This window comes from Myxocyprinus asiaticus, chromosome 32, assembly GCF_019703515.2.
Source record: "Myxocyprinus asiaticus isolate MX2 ecotype Aquarium Trade chromosome 32, UBuf_Myxa_2, whole genome shotgun sequence".
Lineage (NCBI taxonomy): Eukaryota > Metazoa > Chordata > Actinopteri > Cypriniformes > Catostomidae > Myxocyprinus > Myxocyprinus asiaticus.
The window spans coordinates 16,389,427-16,410,735 of record NC_059375.1 but is presented as its reverse complement, the minus strand read 5'-3'; the positions used below and the strand labels follow the sequence as shown (position 1 = coordinate 16,410,735).

The 21,309-nt window shown below is 36.0% G+C and overlaps 2 protein-coding genes across 2 annotated transcripts in view; one reads left to right on the top strand and one right to left on the bottom strand.

Moving 5' to 3' along the window:
* The window catches only part of LOC127423171 (arf-GAP with dual PH domain-containing protein 1), a 43,952-nt gene extending 30,999 nt beyond the window's left edge, over positions 1 to 12,953 (top strand). Inside the window, exons 7-11 of the mRNA XM_051667295.1 lie at positions 5,394 to 5,477; positions 5,693 to 5,755; positions 7,197 to 7,268; positions 8,476 to 8,704; positions 10,626 to 12,953. Of these exons, the coding sequence (XP_051523255.1) occupies positions 5,394 to 5,477; positions 5,693 to 5,755; positions 7,197 to 7,268; positions 8,476 to 8,704; positions 10,626 to 10,654 (477 nt within the window). The 3' untranslated portion in view covers positions 10,655 to 12,953. The remainder of the gene's footprint in view (positions 1 to 5,393; positions 5,478 to 5,692; positions 5,756 to 7,196; positions 7,269 to 8,475; positions 8,705 to 10,625) is intronic.
* A 5,619-nt stretch (positions 12,954 to 18,572) lies between these two features.
* Positions 18,573 to 21,226, bottom strand: LOC127423169 (transcription factor Sox-8-like). The gene is made up of 3 exons (XM_051667291.1): positions 20,748 to 21,226; positions 20,074 to 20,303; positions 18,573 to 19,720 (listed from the first exon to the last, which is right to left on the bottom strand). Exons 1-3 carry the CDS (start codon positions 21,137 to 21,139, stop codon positions 19,056 to 19,058), a joined length of 1,287 nt encoding a protein of 428 aa, XP_051523251.1. The 5' UTR covers positions 21,140 to 21,226; the 3' UTR covers positions 18,573 to 19,055.
* Positions 21,227 to 21,309: the final 83 nt, after the last annotated feature.

The window sequence follows — 21,309 nt, the reverse complement described above, 5'->3', positions numbered from 1 at the left end:
ACTGTGTGTTTTCAGTTGTGTGTTTTGGTTGTGTTTTTTTGGTTAATAAATTGTTATTTAAGTTGTCAAGCCGGTTCTCGCCTCCTCCTTTCCACTAAACCCCCTTACACTGGTGCCGAAACCCGGGAAGGAGGAGGCGAGAACCGGCTTGACAACTTTAACAATTTATTAACCAAAAAAACACAACCAAAACACACAACTGAAAACACACAGTACAGCTGCCTGCAATTCTCTCTCTCGAACTGTCGTCCCCGGCCGCCTTTATCCCTCGCGCGCCCCATCAGGCTGATTGGGGACCGGGTGTGTCTCATTCCAGCCCGGCCCCGCCCTCCTCGGCTCTACAGACACATTTTTCATATTTTCTCCATGAATGAAATTGAGAAATGTAGATCTTCACTGAAGTGAATGTAACATAAAATGTCCTTATTTTATTTGAAAATTAAGAAAAAATATTTTTTTAGTTTAACTATCCCTTTAATTTCAATAAAAGGTATTTTTGGACTGGGGAGGAAGTTCTTAACACTTACAGTATATTTACCTGTAAATGCATCAAGCTCTTTTATTTAAAAAAATCAAGGAAAACTTTGTGGTAACACTTTACAATAAGTTTGTATTCATTAACACATCAGTAACTAGATTAGTTAACATGAACTAACAATTAACAACTTTTTTTTAGCACCTAATAATCTTGGTTATTGTTAATTTCAACATAAAATATATATATACAGTTGTGCTCAAAAGTTTGCATACGCTTGGAGAATTGGTAATATATGTACCATTTTTAAAGAAAATATGAGTGAGCAGGCAAAACACATTTCTATTATTTCTTATGGGATTCATATTCAGCTGTAGGTTATAACAGAATGGCACAATCATAAAACAAAACATGGCAACAAAGAACAAAATGAAATGACCCCTGTTCAAAAGTCTGCATACCCTTAGTTCTTAATACTGTGTATTGCCCCCTTTAGCATCAATGACAGCGTGCAGTCTTTTGTAATAGTTGTCTATGAGGCCCCAAATTCTGCAGGTGGTATAGCTGCCCATTTGTCTTGGCAAAATGCCTCCAGGTCATGCAAAGTCTTTGGTCGTCTTGCATGAACCGCACGTTAAAGATCTCCCCAGAGTGGCTTGATGATATTAAGGTCAGGAAACTGTGATGGCCACTCCAGAACCTTCAACTTTTTCTGCTGTAACCACTGGAGGGTCAACTTGGCCTTGTGCTTAGGGTCATTGTCGTGCTGGAAAGTCCAAGAGCGTCCCATGCGCAGCTTTCGTGCAGAAGAATGCAAATTGTCGGCCAGTATTTTCTGATAACATGCTGCATTCATCTTGCCATCAATTTCACAAGATTCCCCGTGCCTTCAGAGCTCACACACCCCCAAAACATCAGTGAGCCACCACCATGCTTCACAGTGGGGATGGTATTCTTTTCACTATAGGCCTTGTTGACCCCTCTCCAAACATAGCACTTATGGTTGTGACCATAAAGCTCTATTTTAGTCTCGTCGCTCAAAATTACAGTGTGCCAGAAGCTGTGAGGCATGTCAAGGTGTTGTCATTTGTGGCACTGGCGCAGTAAAGGCTTCTTTCTGGCAACTCGACCATGCAACTCATTTTTGTTCAAGTATCATCGTATTGTTCTCCTTGAAACAACCACACTGTCTTTTTCCAGAGCAGCCTGTATTTCTCCTGAGGTTACCTGTGGGTTTTTCTTTGTATCCCAAACAATTCTTCTGGCAGTTGTGGCTGAAATCTTTCTTGGTTTACCTGACCTTGGCTTGTTATTTGTGGATCTCTTGATTTTCCACTTCTTAATAAGTGATTGAACAGTACTAACTGGAATTTTCAAGGCTTTGGATATCTTTTTATATCCTTTTCCATCTTTATAAAGTTCCATTACCTTGTTACGCAGGTCTTTTGACAGTTCTTTTCTGCTCCCCATGGCTCAGTATCTAGCCTGCTCAGTGCATCCACGTGAGAGCTAACAAACTCATTGACTATTTATACACAGACACTAATTGCAATTTAAAAAGCCACAGGTGTGGGAAATTAACCTTTAATTGCCATTTAAACCTGTGTGTGTCACCTTGTGTGTCTGTAACAAGGCCAAACATTCAAGGGTATGTAAACTTTTGATCAGGGCCATTTGGGTGATTTCTGTTATCATTATGATTTAAAAAGGAGTCAAACAACTATATGATAATAAATGGCTTCATATGATCACTATCCTTAAATAAAAGACAGTTTGTTTGCATGATCAGTCATATTTTCAAAATCAATGCCAAAATTTCACAATTTCTGCCAGGGTATGCAAACTTTTGAGCACAACTGTATATATATATATATATATATATATATATATATGTACAGTTGAAGTCAGAAGTTTACATACACCATAGCCAAATACATTTAAACTCAGTTTTTCACAACTCCTGACATTTAATTGTAAAAAACATTCCCTGTCTTAGGTCAGTTAAGATCACTAATTTATTTTAAGAATGTGAAATGTCAGAATAATAGTAGAGAGAATAATTTATTTCAGCTTTTATTTATTTCATCACATTCCCAGTGGGTCAGAAGTTTACATACACTTTGTTAGTATTTGGTAGCATTGCCTGTAAATTGTTTAACTTGGGTCAAACATTTTGGGTAGCCTTCCACAAGATTCTCACAATAAGTTGCTGGAATTTTGGCCCGTTCCTCCAGACAGAACTGGTGTAACTGAGTCAGGTTTGTAGGCCTCCTTTCTTGCACACGCTGTTTCAGTTCTGCACACAAATTTTCTATCGGATTGAGGTCAGGGCTTTGTGATGGCCACTCCAATACCTTGACTTTGTTGTCCTTAAGCCATTTTGACACAACTTTGGAGGTATGTTTGGGGTCATTGTCCATTTGGAAGACCCATTTACGACCGAGCTTTAACTTCCTGGCTGATGTCTTGAAATGTTGCTTCAATATATCCACATCATTTTCCTTCCTCATGATGCCATCTATTTTGTGAAGTGCACTAGTCCCTCCTGCAGCAAAGCACCCCCACAACATGATGCTGCCACCCCCATGTTTCACGGTTGGGATGGCGTTCTTCGGCTTGCAAGCCTCACCCTTTTTCCTCCAAACATAACAATGGTCATTATGGCCAAACAGTTCAACTTTTGTTTCATCAGACCAGAGGAAATTTCTCCAAAAAGTAAGATCTTTGTCGATTTAGGACTAATTTGTCTGTCTGTTTTCCCCAGCATCTTCACAAGGTCCTTTGCTGTTGTTCTGGGATTTAAGCCTTTTTTTTATTATAAATGATCCTGGTGGTAATACGCACAATTATGGAACAAAAAAAGAAGAATGTGAAAGTGAAAGTGGGTAATGATCGTAAAAAAAGGACTTCACCCGTATGTAGTTTTGGGATTTGCACTTTTCACACCAAACTACGTTCATCTCGTGGAGACAGAATGCGTCTGCTTCCTGAGCGGTATGATGGCTGCGTGATCCCATGGTGTTTATATTTGCATACTATTGTTTGTTCAGATGAACGTGGTACCTTCAGGCATTTGGAAATTGCTACCAAGGATGAACCAGACTGATTTTTCTTTTTCTGAGGTCTTGGCTGATATATTTAGACTTTCCCATGATGTCTAGCAAAGAGGCACTGAGTTTGAAGGTAGGCCTTAAAATACATCCACAGGTACACCTGCAATAGACTCCAATTAGCCAATTAGCCTCTCAGAAGCTAATTTGCTAATTGCCTAAAGGCTTGACATCATTTTCTGGAATTTTCCAAGCTGCTTAAAGGCACAGTTAACTTATTGTATGTAAAATTCTGACCCACTGGAATTGTGATATAGTCAATTAAAAGTGAAACAATCTGTCTGTAAAAAATTGTTGGAAAAATTACTTGTATCATGCACAAAGTAGACTTGCCAAAACTATTGTTTGCTAATATGAAATCTGTGGAGTGGTTAAACAAATTAGTTTTAATGACTTAAAATTAAGTGAATGTAAACTTCTGACTTCAACTGTATATACAATATATATATATATATATATATATATATATATATATATATATATATATATATATATATATATAAACATTAGTTAATGTATTATGAACTATTATATAAACTAACAATGAAGAATTGTATTTTATAAATTAACATTAACCAAGATTAATAATTGCTGTAAAAATATATTGATAATTGTTAGTTCATGATACCTAATGCATTAATGTTAACATATACAACCTTATTTTAAAGTGTTACACTGTAAACCCTAGTGTTGTCATTACTGGAAAAATCAAGATTTCTTAATTAAATATTACTTGAAATGTAAGGTTTTGGGCTCATAACTTGAAATATTAACCTCATAACCTTGAACTTATTTTTCTTAAAAATCCCCAGACTTAAGTTTTTAAGTGTTTGAGGCTATGGGGAATACCCAAAATGCCTTGTGCTTGAATTATTTATGTTTCCTTGGTCAAAGGGAATACATTTATTTAATGATTGACCTAGAATCAGTTATAACCTTCTTTATTTAAACTGTTTTATTGTATGACCTAAATTTGAGTCCATTCAATTAAAATGATTAAGTAGAAACAACAACATTTAAATAGCAAATTTAAGGTAGGTCTACTTGCATCTAGTTACCAAAACTTAAATAGTTAAGTTCATTCTATATGATCACCAAGTTAAGTGAACTTAATTACACAAGTTTTGGAGATGCCATTACTCAATTCAATTGAGGGAATGAGTTTACTCAATCAATTGAGTAAAGTCAACTTATTAGGGTTTTCAGTGTACTAATTTTATGATATGACCACTTTTGATATTTGCCTAATGGCGCAAAATAAAAAATCAGATGATGTGCTGATCATCCATGTAAACCTCTTTATCATTTTCATTTGTTAGGCTGGGTTGAAGCTTGGCTAGAAAAGCATGTTTATGTATTTGGGTTATCTCTGATTTATAAGTTGGAGTGGATGACACTCTGCTGCTTTGGTCAGTGTGGTGGTTCTACCACAAAAATATAGCCTGTGGCATTCTGTTCATGCACTTCCTCTTTCACCTTTGTCACATTACCATTCTGCTTTCTTTGTTCTCCTCTTGCAAACTTCATTAAAAAATATTTATAATTCTTTAGAACCTGAAACACATAATCTTATCTTAAGATATGTAGTTTACAGACAAATCTACAACAAGAACTTAAGCTGTTTTCCTTTTCTAAGACCTGTGATGAGACAGATAGCTAAGACTGAAGTGTTACCAGTAATATTGTCTGATACATACCATGCCTTGTGGAGTATGCATAACAGTTATTGCCTCATAAAGCATCCTCTGCTGGCCACAGCTAAACACTGCATAATGTTCTCTCAGTCCTCTTTAAATGTGTGTGTTCAGGAAATGGTGGACTGGTTCACTGCAGTCCGTGCAGCACGGTTTCATTACCAAAAGGTGGCATTTCCTGGAGCTAATGATGAGGACGTATGTGAATCCAATTTCTTCCAGTAACTGACACTTTCACATAAAAATGATTTATGGGTGTGAAACTCACTATAGTGATTATGCATGCATGTTAAATATAATTCATATTTCCATATTTGAAATTATTATCGGTACATGTTTAATGAGGAGGCCACACACACTTCTGGGTGATGTTTGAAGTTTGTTTTCTTTGTCTATGCATGGTTTTTATTTAGCTGGTACCAAAACTTACACGGAACTTCATGAAGGAAGGTTACATGGAGAAAACCGGCCCAAGGGTGAGTATTTCACACTGGTTCCATCTACATTTAGACTTTATCTTCTTCATCATTAGAAACATTTGGTCAAATGATGTAGTCCACACTATCATGCCATCAAAACAACCCAGCCTGATCCCATGAAAATTACGTGACTGTGGCAACATTTTTGCGAAATTACGTGCTTCATTACACGTTTGGCTGCAGTTTTCCTGTGAAATATCCAGTGGGGGGCGCCAAAAGCGAGTGACATAGTGTCGAAATTAGACAAGGTTTTTAAGGTGAATGCTAGATGGAGGTAGAATAAGTAAAACGTACCTTCCTAACTTTCAGTTCTAACCTAAACCTAACCAGTAGTGACCTAAAATGAAATGAGAGGTGAACAAAACAGACATCCTTACCTTAAACCAATGCCTAAACCTAACCAGTAGTGTTTTAAAAGCAAATGTGACATGAAAAGCACATTTACTGAAGCAACCACATTATTTTGTGTCACTTCTATGATATTCTTGTCTCAGCTTGCGTACTTGGCTGGGCTCGAGGCTCGATCTCCGAGTCCAAAGTCCAACACTCTATGAGGTGAGCTACAGCACAAGTTAATCACATTGGAATAAGTGTGTGAGTGTAAATGTAAGTGGGTCTGTAATAGGGACTAAAAAGGAAATGTTTGTCATTTCGGTTCGTTCTAAGCAAAACCAGAATTTTTTCGTTCTGGTTCAGAAGTTCCACAGCCTCCCTTCCAAATGGTAACTAGTTAGAACAAAATAAAAGAATGGTTAATACGTTCTTTTTAAAATGACAGTACTCTGCATGAGAAACAAGCAAAAGAAACAAGCAAGCTGGTCTGGATCCAAACACATGGATCAAAGGATCAAAGCACGTTTAATTTTTTTCGGCAACGTGAAGTGGTGTAGTTCCAAAAATTTACTTTGTTAAACCCTTTGGCCTTTGGTTTCATGAAAAAATGATCGGAACAAAATTAACCGGTTACCAGCATTTGAAAACAACGTTTTTGGTTTTCGTTCCTTGAACTGTTTTTAGTCCCTGGTCTGTAATACTAGCGTTAAAATGTACAGTTTTATGTAAGAAATGTAAATTATGCGTTAGAGTAAAAGTGTTTCAATATAACATAGCAGTGTGTGAGTAAGAGAGTGAAAAATAAGTGTCGATATAGTCATAATCATTTGCTGTGCTTGTGATTTGTGTGAAAGTGAATAAAACGCCATATGTTGTCATAGTGCCTCTAGTGTTAGTTTCACCAGGAAACTGCAGGAAAACGTAGAAAGTGGCACACAAAACTCAGTTTGCAAAAATTTTGTTAAAGTAACATTCATTCTATGAGACTAGGTTGCAGTTGCAGCAACAACCTGTTGCACTGGAAATCCAGGAATCAAGTTCTAGATGCTTGTGCTATTGTTTACATCTGAATTTGACCAGAATCTGAAATGTCATACCTTTTCAGCACACAGAAGGTTTTAAGAAAAGGTGGTTTACTATGGACGATAGGAGACTAATGTACTTTAAAGATCCCTTGGTGAGTATAAGTCAATGCATATTTTTCTGGTTAAAGGTGAAGGGTGTAGTTTTTCTTTCAGCACTAGTGCCAACAAATGGAATTTCAAAAATAATTATGTTTGTTTAATAAAAAAAAAATGTCAAGCAGGTTTCCTGAACACTCCCCCCATCTGCCACTGGACAAAAAAGCATAGTCCCACTCCAAACTCTGCTAAAACATACGAGCAACAGTGTTTACACTTTTTGGGGAAACATACGAATGGCTTACTTATAGTTGTCTGTGCGCATTATACTAGCATAGGAATAAGTGTTTGAACATTCAAAAAATTACACACTTTACCTTTAAAGGTGCATTCAGAACTTTTGTTTTTGTGTCATCTTGGACTTACACTGACACCTAGTGGCTTGGATGCAACATCATTCAAAATTAATAGTTTTCATTTTCAGATGCCATTGTAGATATTTAGTATTCACAGTCAGCCATGATTACGTAATCAGTAAGTGAAAGTGTCCAATAACAGGACTGTTACTGAGATTAAGCGAGTAGTATTTGGCTGGTCATGTGATTCTAACGTGGCAGCCCCCATGTGTGGACCCTCTCCACGTAGATTTAAACAGCTTTTATAAGGTTACTGATATGACTGGTGTCTTCATTTTAATATGAGTGATCATGATTTCCTACATATATTGCAAAATTACTAGGAGTTAAACTTTTTAATGAGGAAAAAATTACTGAGTGTACCTTTAAGTAAAACTGAATTTCCAAAATGCCATAATATGCCCCAAAAGACAAACTCTAGTGTGCTTGTTGTGCACTTTTTCACTTGTCATACTGTGAAAATTACAATTGTCTCTTACCCAATTTATATTAGGTTTATTTAACTACTGTGTACTTAAGCATTTAATAAAATGTACTTATTATGTACATATGTGTTGTTGCGTTGTACTTACATTTAAAGTACCTGCATTTAATTACATCTGTAGTTACACTGTTAAGCTGACTCCTAAACCTAACCCAACCCTTACCCTAAACCCTAACACTAACCCTAACCCTACCCCTAAACCTATCCGTACCTCAAACTCAGTAGCAGCAAATGTGATTTTTTTGAGAATTTTGCAGAACAAGTTAAACAATAAATAAATTTTATTGTATGTATTTTAATGTTATTACATAGTAGATAAAGACACCTTATATAAAGTGGGACCATTGTCTCTAATACTTTTAGGATGCTTATGCACGTGGAGAGGTGTTCATCGGCAGCAAGGAAAATAGCTATACAGTCGTACCTGGACTGCCGCCCTCTACTCAAGGCTACCATTGGAAGTATGGCATCACCATTGAAACTCCTGACAGGAAGTTCCTGTTTGCTTGTGAAACAGAGGCAGAGCAAAAGGACTGGATTGCTGCCTTTCAGAGAGTCGTCAACCGGCCCATGATGCCACAGGAGTACGCAGGTATACACGCATCCATTCACATGCACTCATAATGCTAATATACATAAGAACATTGCAGTATTGCTATGATGATCACGTAAAATACATTACCTTGAGATATAGCTTGTTCAGTTGTAATTGTCTTTTGTACATAGGCCTGAGCAATAATAGCTATTAGAAAATGTTAATATTATAAATATGTAGATTTTTCTTCAGCCTTTTGAAAATATTCTGTGTTTCTCAATATGTATTGCTCTGAAATTACTTAAAAGTTTATTTTTTCTTTCAATTCATTTCAGTAGTTTCAAATGAGGAAAATATACAGTAAAGATTGTTACAAATAGTCAAGGCATCATTTTCATTTATATGGACCTATAGATAGTTAGCATAGATAGTTATGAACAGCAATATTTACCTACAATTATTTTTATTAAAACATTATATTATATGAAAAATGCCATGTAGAGACTTCTGATAGCAAATTAGTTTAAAAGGATAGTTCACCCAAAAAATGAAAATTCTCTTATCATTTACTCACCCTCATGCCATCCTAGATGTGTTTGAATTTCTTTCTTCTGCTGAACACAAATGAAAATTTTTAAAAGAATATCTCAGCTCTGTAGATCCTCACAATGCAAGTGAATGGTGACCAAAACTTTGAAGCTCCAAAAAGCATATAAAGGCAGCGTAAAAGTGATCCACAAGACTCCGGTGTCTAAATCCATGTCTTCAGAAGTGATATGAAAGGTGTTAGTAAGAAACAGATCAATATTTAAGTCCTTTTTTATTATAAATTGTCTTCCATGCCCAGTAGGTGGCGATATGTAGGAAGAATGCAAGTTGCCAAAAACAAAAGAAGAAGAATTTGAAAGTGAAAGTGGAGATTGATAGTAAAAAAGGACTTAAATGTTGATCTGTTTCCCTCCCACACCTATCATACCACTAAAGACATGGATTTAACCACTGGAGTCATATGGATTACTTATGCTGCCATTATGTGAATTTGGAGCTTCAAAATTTTGGCACCCATTCACTTGCATTGTATGGCCCTACAGAGTTATTATATTTTTCTAAAAATCTTCATTTGTGTTCTGCAGAAGAAAGAAAGTCATACACATCTGGGATGGCATGAGGGTGAGTAAATGATGAGATAATTTTCACTTTTGGTTGAACTATCCCTTTAATGTCACGGTGTTTAGGAAACGTAATGGCCAAAAAATGCATTGCAATATTTATGATGTCGCATTTTGTGAATTGTGACATTTTTGCAAAATGATATTTTGTGGTCGCAGCAGTCCCAAAGTGAAATGTCCACTTGATGGCACTAAAAGCATGTTAAATTTTCGACCAAACAAATCGACCTCCCTACTCTAAATCCATACACCTAAACATAACTTACAGTGTCAGAAAAAGCAAATGTGAGATGAAAAAACAAAACAGCTAAAGCAAACATGTCATTCTGTGGTGCTTCAGTGACTCTTTTGGGTTACATGTCGACTTGCATGCTCTTCAGAACTCATACCCCTGTCCTTTGCATCCCCAGTTGAGCTACCACGCAATTTGATTAAGCTCGAACAAGCTTGTTAATGTAGTTGGTTAAGTAATGCAAACGTTAAAATGTATCGACTTACATGCCATGTGCTAAAGTAAAAGTGTTGAAATGTCACAAGATAGAGCGTAAGTGTTTATGAACTGAAAATCTGTCATTTTACTCGTGATTTGTGTCTAAAAGTAATTGTTGTTTAGTGCCTCTAGTGTTTAATTCACCAGGAAACTAAACAATACACACAAGAAGCCATGAAAAAAATCATTTTTGAAAAAATGTATGTATAGTACCATGATTCTGTGAGATCAGGTTGGATATATCATCCAGCCTTTATTGTTCGAGAAGCTATTTCATATACATTCTCCCTAATTTCTTAAAAATGTATCCTTTCTCCAGTTGAGGCTCATTTCAAGCACAAGCCTTGATGTTGGCTGTAGACCTACCTACATCCAAGTGGGACTGGACAGTGAACAGCAATTCTATCCAGTGACTCTGGAAACATGGAGATGGGGGTTGTGAAAAGCTCTGGACCACAGCAAATTTAAAAAACTACAAAGGAAGAGCTCCCTTCCTACCTTGATTTAGTACTAATGGACTGGACATGGGACTGCGCTGACAACTTTTTATCAGAACGGAGTCACTGCGGTTTCATTGTCGTGAATGTCCCTTTGTACTGTTTGTGTTTAAACTGCTCTTTACCAAAGCAGACATACTGGGTGTCGTTAGCCAAGCTACTGTATAATACGGCATGTGAATGTTCTTTACTCTTCATGTAAAGATAAAAGCTTAACATTTACTCTATAAATGAAATGGTTGGCAAGCAGCACCAAGAACAAACTGTTGTATTTTCTTTGCAGTACATTTTGACTTATGTTATTTATTGGAAATACTGTATTGTACTGTATATCCAAGCAAATGCTGCTGTAAAGTATTGTGGAATCCTCAGATGCTAAGCAAAATTATTTATGTTCAATTATCCAAATGTTTTTTTCTGTTTATGTTCAGCTAAAGGAGTTTTTAAAGGAATAGTACACTCAGAAAAGAAACTTCTCTCATCATTTACTTATCCACATGCCATCCCAGATGTGTATGACTTCTTTGTTCTGCTGAACACAAATGAAGATTTTTAGAAGAATATTTCAGTAATCCATGAGACTCCAGTGATTAAATCTACATCTTCAAAAGCAACAGGATAAATGTGTGTGAGAAACAGATCAATATTTAAGTCCTTTTTTTACTATAAATCTCCACATTCAAATTCTTCTTTTTTGGTGATTTACATTTTTCATGCATATCACCACCTACTGGGCAGGAAGGAGAATTTATGGTAAAAAGGACTTACATATTGATCTGTTTCTCACCCACACCTATCATATCACTTCTAAAGACATATATTAAACCACTGGAGACTTATGGATTACTTTTATGCTGCTTTTATGTGCATTTTGGAGCTTCAAAATTTTGGTACCCATTAACTTGCATTGAATGGACCTACAGAGCTGAAATATTCTTCTAAAATTCTTTCTTTGTGTTCAGCAGAAGAAAGTCATACACCTCTGGGATGGCATGAGGGTGAGTAAATGATGGGAGATTTTTCATTTTTGGTTGAACTGTCCCTTTAAATCCCCATTATTCAGTGTGTGGCTGGCAGAGGTGCTGAGTAACTTGCTCATCATTCAAATGTGTTAGTAGTCATGCTTACAAGGAGAAAATCTTGAAATCATGTTAGAAATTAATATGTGATCGAAGTAGTTATGATTTGACATTTTAGCATATGAAGTCCATTTTTAAGAGCGGATCATTTCAGAGCATAGCATCATATTATTCTCTATACCACTTTTGTTGTCTGTAAATGGTGACTAAGAGCTTCATTAACAGTTTCATGTCTGTACATCTTGCAACGGAGATAATCCTGTTCTTGAGTTGTCCTCCTCCACTAGGTGGCAGCATATCACAGATTAAGATGCACGTTGCTGTCACTATTCTTGAAGGAATAGTTCACCCCAAAATGAAAATTCAGTCATCATTTAGTCATCCTCATGTTGTTCCAATCCCATATGACTTTCTTTTTTTCTGTGCTCCAAAAAACAAAACAAAAAACAAAACACACAATTAAATTATCATAAAAGTGATCCAAAAGTGTATGCACTATATTCCAAGTCTATACAATAGTTTTGTGTGAGAAGCTGAACAAACTTTAAAGGTACTGTATGTGATTTTAGCCATTCTGGACTTCACTGAGTTGTTCCTCTTGTTTAATGTGTTTAGACATACATCTGTTCTTAAAACAGGTCTTGTTAACTCTGGCCCTCCAGTTCAGGTTACAATATTCAGTTTTGATTAGTTTAAAATAAGGTTAGTGAGCTTTCACTAACAGAAACATACCATGTTTCATGGTATTAATTTGTTGATTCAGTATGGCACAAATGTCAAATACCATGGCATATTGCCATCTGATACCTTCACTTTACCATGACACCGTCTTTTTGTAAGGTTTAACCTTAACTTTTTTCTGCTTTCTCAGAGAAGCATTGTATCGGAATTTAGAACTAAGCAAATAATCGTACATAATATTAAAAACCATATCATATATGAGTTTGTTACTTTTACGTTGCTTTTACCAGGTTCTCATTTGGTGGACCAGAGTCACCTGTATGGAAATGGCAGCACTATGTCAGTGAAAATGAAAAAATTTGTATATACTGTAATAAAACTTAATACATTCATAATATATCCTAAAAAATTGTTGACATTGCAACATTTTCATATTTGCTAAATGCATGTTACAGTTTCAGGACACAAATGTACCATAACCAACAGCACCAAAGTAGAGGAAAAAAATACAGACAAAAAGAGATGTATGTGTATGAGGAAGATAGCGTGAGTGTTTGTGTGTGCATGAATCGGGTTGGGGTTTGTCAGACACCGTTGCCTGACCTGATGCATTCCACTGCCTTCATCCCTATATCCGCCTGGCTCCGCTGCGCTGTGGAATTGTGTGTAAGTCAATGTTGGTTCTGTCTGGTTGCTTGTTGTCATTGGCGGCTGGGCTGTGCGAGCGAAGCTTTGGAGACACTAACTTACACAGACACAGCAGGAGGCTGTTTTCAGCCTAGCAGGAAATCATTAAATTAGGGTGGAGTCGCTCAAGCACTGGCCATCCTATTTACTTCATAAGAGTGATCAGGGAAGGTAAAGAAGACTCTGAGTGCAATCATACCATCTGTCAATCATGACTTACACACCAAACTACTGAAATACACTGTGAAATCACAATAGAAAAGGACTTGATGGTGTAAATCTTGGTTTAAAAAAACATAATTGTGTTTTGGTTTAGTTTATAGAGAACATGAAGTTTGTATTATGTATTATTTTTGAAAGTCATTTTATATATAGGCACATAACTTAAAGTACTGGCTGCAACAAAAACTTTGAACATTCTCACCAATATTGGCTGGGGAAAAAAGATACAGTTCACTGAACACACATTGATCTTCTGTGACCTTTTCATGTAGTCACACTACAGTATATGGGGTAAGTTGTCAGATTGGGAACCTGCCATCACATAGCCTGTTATAGGTTATTTAATGGCTTTTCAGCACATTTAAAACAATTATGATGCACAAAACAATCCATGAAACAGCAGAAATGTGAAAGTTAACATACAAAAATATTAAACCATTATTATGGCCAACAGATTTTGTAATTAAAAAATGTGATAATTATAAAAAAACAAAAAACAAAAACAAATGTAATGGTAGGGACACAGCAATATGAAAATGTTTGGCTAATATCAATACTGATTTTAACACAAAACTATAGGCCGATACCAATATTTTGCCACTTACCTTATTTTGTCATCAGATCAGTGTTTTACTTGGAATGCATAAAAATGTATAAAGAGGTACAAAAGCTTTTTTATCGTTCTAACAATAAATAATTTCCAATATCTATAGTTTGCGATATATGAGAAGTCAAAATCTGCTGGTTTCAAAGCGTTTTGGATGGTTTCCCTCATCATGTATAGGTAAGTGCCGTATTCACAACTGTCACGTTTTTTCCGCATTAACGTGAGAATGAGAAAGAATAAAAATTAAATATACATGTTCTTTGTAGTGCAACCCTTCTACATATTGTGGCTATTAGCTTATTCTTACTGGACTGTGCAATTGAATTCACAGAGTTTTTATAAAGCGTGTTACTAACAGTGCTGGGTTTAATCCAATTACAAAGTAATTCATTATTCTAATCTAATTACTTTTTAGTCAAAATGCAGTGTAATGCATTACAATTTAAATTCTTGTAATCAGATTACAATTACTGACTTTCAGTTAATTGAATTACTTTTAAGTACATCATAGGGTTATGCTTATTTCTAATATATTATTTGTGTAGTGTACATCAATTACAAGTTATTGAGAAGGAGAAATGTGAGGTGCTGAATGTATGGCTTGAGTGTAACAATGAACAAGGCAGAAATATAGACATTATTTTGAACTTGTTGAGCGGAAAAGTGTTTTATAAGTAACTTAAAGGTGCTGTAAGTGATTTTAGTGTTCTGAAGCTTTCATGTGACTGAGCCTTTAAATTAGCCCCGCCCCCTCATTCCAAAACCCTGCCCTCCAAAGATAATTTTGAGACCAAAACCGACCAAAAGAGCAGCATTGTTTGTTCCATTGGCTGTCAAATTCAACAGTGGCACAATAGCGCCCTCAACTGACAAATATTATGAATCATAGCCTCAATGATCTGCTTCAAATACAACACAAATGAGAACGAGCAAAATGATTGACAGGTGAAAAGCATCAATGTCCACGATCCGCAGACACATTTTTGTTTGCTGTATACAAAGTCTAGAGCTGTTACAGAGACCGGTGAGAAATCTCAGGACACTTATTTCATTAATATCTTTAAGGGAGTGGGACATTTTTTTGCATATTTGTCCATGAGAAAATCATTTACAGCACCTTTAAAACTAAATTAATTAGTTATATGATTACTTTTTCAATGAAGTAATTAGTTAAGTAATCTGATTACAATTTTAGAGAAATAATTAGTATTTTGCTGTGGATTACTAATTTTAAGTATTTTACCCAACACTGGCTACATATTAATTATAAATCGACCATCAGTTTTTCATATTGGTGTTTTCATGCTTATTACCGATATGCAGTGCTGGGTAGTAACAGATTACATGTTATATGGATTACATAATCAGATTACAGAAATCAAGTACTTGTAATTGGATTAAATTCCATTCTGAAATACTTGTAATCAGACTACAGTTACTTTTTACATGATTACATATGAACAAGGCAACGGCAGTGAATTGTTAATCGTTTATTGAACATTTTCATATCAAAATCATCATATTCTTACCCTGAAGCGCAATAGTCTCACAGATGTACATTTTGAGCATGTGCTTCTTTTATGCTTTACGTAAATTGCTTTAAAGGATCTAGTGGATGCCATCTCTAAGGGTCCTGCCCATAGGGTACACAATAGTTCAGCTGCAAAATGTGCAGCAATATGGAACAAAGCCCATCCCAATACTATTGCTGCTGATTCAGTGGAGTCCACTGCATGAAACTTGACATAAAACTTGACACAACTGTTCCTTGTGTGACTTGGTGGAACTCTGCTGTTTTAAAATATTCTGCTCTTTTAGAATATTCTTGCTGTTCAAAAGATAATATTTTGCACCTCAGCTTTGAAATACATGATGGACTATCAGTGAGCAGTAAGGTTTAAATGTGTTTTTAGATGAATGCTTTGACCTAGGCTATGTCGTTGCTGTTGATTTTATGGTCATTAATTTTCGTTCATTTTATGATTATTTATTGTCGATTTTATGGTCATTAATAATCGTAATGCTGCTATTGTTTAATGCACTTAAAATGAACTTGATGTCTCAGTGTTTTGATTTTGAAAACTTGGGCCATGCACTGTCATTGCTGTTAGATTTAATGTTCATTTCATTCATGTAATGTTTAATGCACTTTTTTAAAAATGTCATTAGGAACTTTTTTTTATTTTTTTGTTTTTTGTAATAAAGAATAGAATACATTTTATTCCTCTTTGTACTTTTATGTTAAAATGATTATCCTACTCAAATGCATGTGACATAAAATAAAATAGAATTAGGTTGAAAGTAATCCGAAAGTAATCAGATTATATTACCCCAAAAATATAATCTAAGAGATTATGTTACTGATTGCATTTTTTTTTCCATGTAATATGTAATCAGTACCTGAATACAATTTACAAGTAATCCGCCCAGCACTGCTGATATGCCAGTGGTTTTAATTTGGTCAACAACTGGCCGATAAATATCGGCAGCCGATACATCGGTGTATCCCTAAAAAATAGTATAAGAAACAGCTAACTCTGGTCTCCACTGTTTGTATATCCAATTTTTGGATACAAATTGGATTTGGACACACCATATCAACAGGTTATTTATAAAGAATTTACAGAATATATACAGTATACTTATTTGTATATGTGTAAAGAAAAGTGTGTGCAAAAAAAAAAAAAAAAAAACCCAAACAAACAGGAAAGCACATGGATATAATATTAAAGAAAAAGTACAATACGTAAATCTTCATCACCTAATTTCTCAAGAGTTCCTGACTCTATTGCATGTAATTACAGGCCTATATAATGGACCTCTCTGATCACACGTCCAATGAACAACCCAGCTTCACGTGTTATTCATTGTACTAACCTGCTGTAATCATAGTCAGATTGACTTGCGTTATGTTCTCTTTATGTGGGGGTCTCTTGAATGGCTCAGTGTTATAGTTTCTCATTGTTTATTGGCACTTGCATTGAAGATTAAAATCACAATGATTTTCACATGCCAACTTTCAGAGATTAGGGTCTCAAAAAGCAGAATACAATAACAATTCAACATAATACAATGCAATATAATCCTATTAAATTTATAAGTTAGCACTGTATTCAAATTAAAGTCAAATTAAATTGTAAGAGACAGTACATCTTGTACTGCTTACTGTTTACTAATCATAACTCGAGATTTAAATATCTGTTAATGTCAGCAAGCAAAATGATACGTGTTGAATGTCAACACTAATTAGATTGTTGGTTGTGACTTAAAAATCCTCAATGTAATAAAATTCAGTCAAAAGAAAAGAAGTCCTATTCCACCCACACCCATCTGCTTTGGAATCACTGGCTCATTTCCACAGCATGAAGATCTTATTCGGTTATACTGCTCTCAATTTAAGCATTTTGTGCCTGCTGTTGCTTTTGTGTTGCTGTTTACCCAAAGAGCAAAGGGAAGTGTACTTGTGTACTTTTTTGATGTAACAGCAGTGCTAATGATTTTCTGTTTTGTGCCACTATTTTTCCCCTCTCATAATTAATGCCTCTTTTATAATCAAAACAAAGAGCCCTTTGAGAAGCGCTGTCATTAGGAATCAGCTTTCTCTCTTTTCTTGTTTTTTCTCTCCTTTTGTTTTAAAGCTTTGTAAAGCCTCACGTCTATACTCCAGATGACATATCAACTCTCCAATATTAAATTAAACCTCAATATTACTTCTAATAAGTAATGTAAATGTTATTTATATTATTGAAGAATTAATACATGACTAATATATTTTTATTTAATATATAATTAAAGGAATATTCCGGGTTCTACACAAGTTAAGGTAAATCGACATCATTTATGGCACAATGTTGATTACCACAAAAAAAAAAAATCCTTAAAAAAAGGCAAAAATGGAGGTTACAGTGAGGCACTTACAATGGAAGTGAATGGGGCCATTTTATGGAGGGTTTAAAGGCAGAAATGTGAAACATATAATTTAATAAAAATGGTGTATTATTTGAGCTGTGAAGTTGTTAAAATCATCGTTTTATGGTTGTTTTAGGGTTTCTGGCATTACGTCGACATGACAACGAAAGTTGTAAAATTAGATATAACTTTACACAGAAAAGGTTAGTGACTGATTTTATCACACTAAAATCATGTTAACATGCATATTGTTTATGTCTTGTGGATCTACTTTTGAAACGGTGAATATTTTAACATTTACGGATCGGCCCCCATTCACTTCCATTGAGAGCCCCTCATTGGAACCCAGATTTGTGCTTTTTTTTTTAAGAAAAGTAGGGATGAGTCTAAATAAATTTTTGTGGTAATCAACATTATGCCACAAATACTGTCGATTGAGCTTAACTTGTATTGAACCCGGAATATTCCTTTCAATTTACATATAATAAAATTGTGCCAAAAGCACTTGAATTTGCCATTTTTACTAGTTTGACAGTGAACCAAACCCTTTAATGAACAATGAAGACATCAGACACTATTGCAAATTTAGTTTTAATACGATATTAGTAAGATGTAAGTCCATGATTGCATTTAAATAATGTAGTTGAGAGTTTGATTTCAACTGGCTCTCAATCAGAAAAAAATATTATACTGTTATTGTCTTGTACTGTACAGACCAGAGTATAAACACAAAACATTCAATGTTGAAAAATGAATCCAAAATGATACAGAAATACAAAAGGTCTAGAAAACCACCAGAAAAGTCTATGAAATAGCAACATAAAAGTTTTATCCACAAACATCTTGAAAAGACACAGCATCCCATTTGACCAAATACTGACGGTCCAGGATCATATGGGACACACATACTGTAGTCTATATCTCAAAACCTTGGGAGCCGCATACCCAGACAGCATTTTTGGACTTAGGCACATTCGAACTCCACATAAGTCCTAGAAGAGGTGAGAGCAATCTAAGATTACACCTTAACTGAGTTTATTTCAGAACCACACAATGGCAAAATCACATCATGGCCTAGTTAACGTTGTGTAAACCGGCTGTTCCCAGCTTGCTCCAGGACTGTGAGATGGACTTGACAAACTGTTCATAACAGGAGTCACATACGATCGTCTGGACGAATGGAAATATGGATATTGATAAATGCCGGTCGGGTACCTGGAAAATGTAGTGAAGTAACTAGAGCTCTGCAGGTCGGAACAGTCATTGAGGGAGCTGGAGACGGAGGATGAGGATGAGCCCAGTTCAAACTGGGTCGGTGACCCGTGAGACACTCCGTAATGAGAGGGACTTAATTGTTCTGTTTTAATGAGCGGCCTTTGTTGGCTTGACTCGTTTGTGCTGTTATGCGAGGATGTGGATGGTGACCCTGAGCCCTTGTTCCATGTCAAAACATTACTGTGGGGATGATGATGTTGATAGGATGTGCTGAAACAGCCAGAACTGGAGTGCTGCCCGCTGTTGTTCTCCGTGTTAAAGGCGTGGCCATTTAACGGCAGATACTGATCAAACTCATGGACGTCAAAAGTGCCCATGTTGCCTATGACATCACTGCTGAGCTCTGATATGTCCACATTGCTGAAATCGATGTTCTGTCTCGTGCTCTCCAGTTTCGCGCCTTGGTGCTGATCGGCTTTTGGGGTGGTAGGAGGTGTGGGAGGGCCATGTGGTTGTACTAAGTTGGAAACATAAAGTATGCATATTTTTGTGTGCAACGCAACAATAACATAAAAGATTACTGCACTAAGTTAGAAAATAAACTGCACATATTTTGCACTAAAACATACACTGTAAAAAGTGCACTAATTCTACTTGATCCGACCGTTATTAAAATGATTTTCAATCGTGTGACCTAAATTAATCAGGCTGATACAGTCATGTTAAACATTATTTTGACTTGAATAAAACCAGTTCATGCTGGTACTATAAAACATATTTAAAACTGTTGCATGTATGTTGCATTGAATTAGTGGTAAAGTGCATGTGATATAACAGACTTATAAGATAAGTGTTTTGGGTGCAACTCACCACCATGGAGTGGTTGATGGTGCATGCCTCTCATACCCGGTTCTACCTTGTATATTTCATCCGAAGGGTGATGATTCTTCTCAACCACCGCGTCCAGCTCACTTTGACCCGGCTTTAGGCTTTTTCTCCTCCGGGGCTGATACTTATAATCCGGATAGTCTTTCTTGTGCTGGAGCCGTAGTCTCTCCGCCTCTTCCACAAAAGGTCTTTTTTCACTCTCAGAGAGCAGCCTGGACATTGTACGGAAATGTGTGCATGAAGCAATGCTGTTTAAATGTTATAACATATGTAATACTAGTCAATACAGTAATTATGGCAAAATTATGTGCATAATACTTCACAATGTTAATAACAGTGTTATTAATTATTATAACACTGTTATAACTAATTATAACAGTGAAAATACTAACCAAGTGTTTAAGACAGCTTCACAAAAAGTGGTAACCTGCTGTAGTTACCTCAGCGATCTATTTTTACTTGATTTAACCCATAAAAAATAATTTTTATATATATAAATATATATACAAATATATATATTTGTATTCGTTTTACCACATGAAGCACCTTTTTAGGCTACTTCACAAACATTTTCCAGTGCAGTAGACTTTTAGAACACTGTAATGTAAAGTGTGACCCAAAATATCTTCTTCCACGGTTTCCATACACCCACTTACCTCCACAACTTGCCCAGAGTCTTGCTGAGTTCTGCGTTGTGGAGATGCGGATACTGATCTGCCAGTTTTCTGCGCGCAGCCTGAGCCCACACCATAAACGCGTTCATGGGTCTCTTCACATGAGGCTTGTCTTTCAAAGACCTGTTACCCAGCATAGGGATTGGAACCAGGGACCAGTCATAGCCTTTGAGAACTTGCGACACAGCATCTCGAATACACGGCGGGAAGCGGTCATCGTCCTCGCTGTCCGGCTTGGTACCGGTCCCGGTGTGCGCCTGCTTGGATCCGTGTTCGTCGCATGTTGATGGAGAAGACGCTGGATCAGAGTCCATATCGTCAATAAAAGCTGAGTTTTCTCTCTCAGAAGGACTTTTATCCGGCTCCTTTGACATATTAAAATCTTCGTTAGGTGAAGTTAAAACAAAAATGTTACAATATAGTCCGTATATAGTGCATTTTACGCACGAAGACCCTGTGGATATCTTAAGTTCACTAGCTATTAAATCGTTATATTCCAAATATTTGTGAGGTTTCCATACTGTCGCGCTCCTCCCTCTGTCGT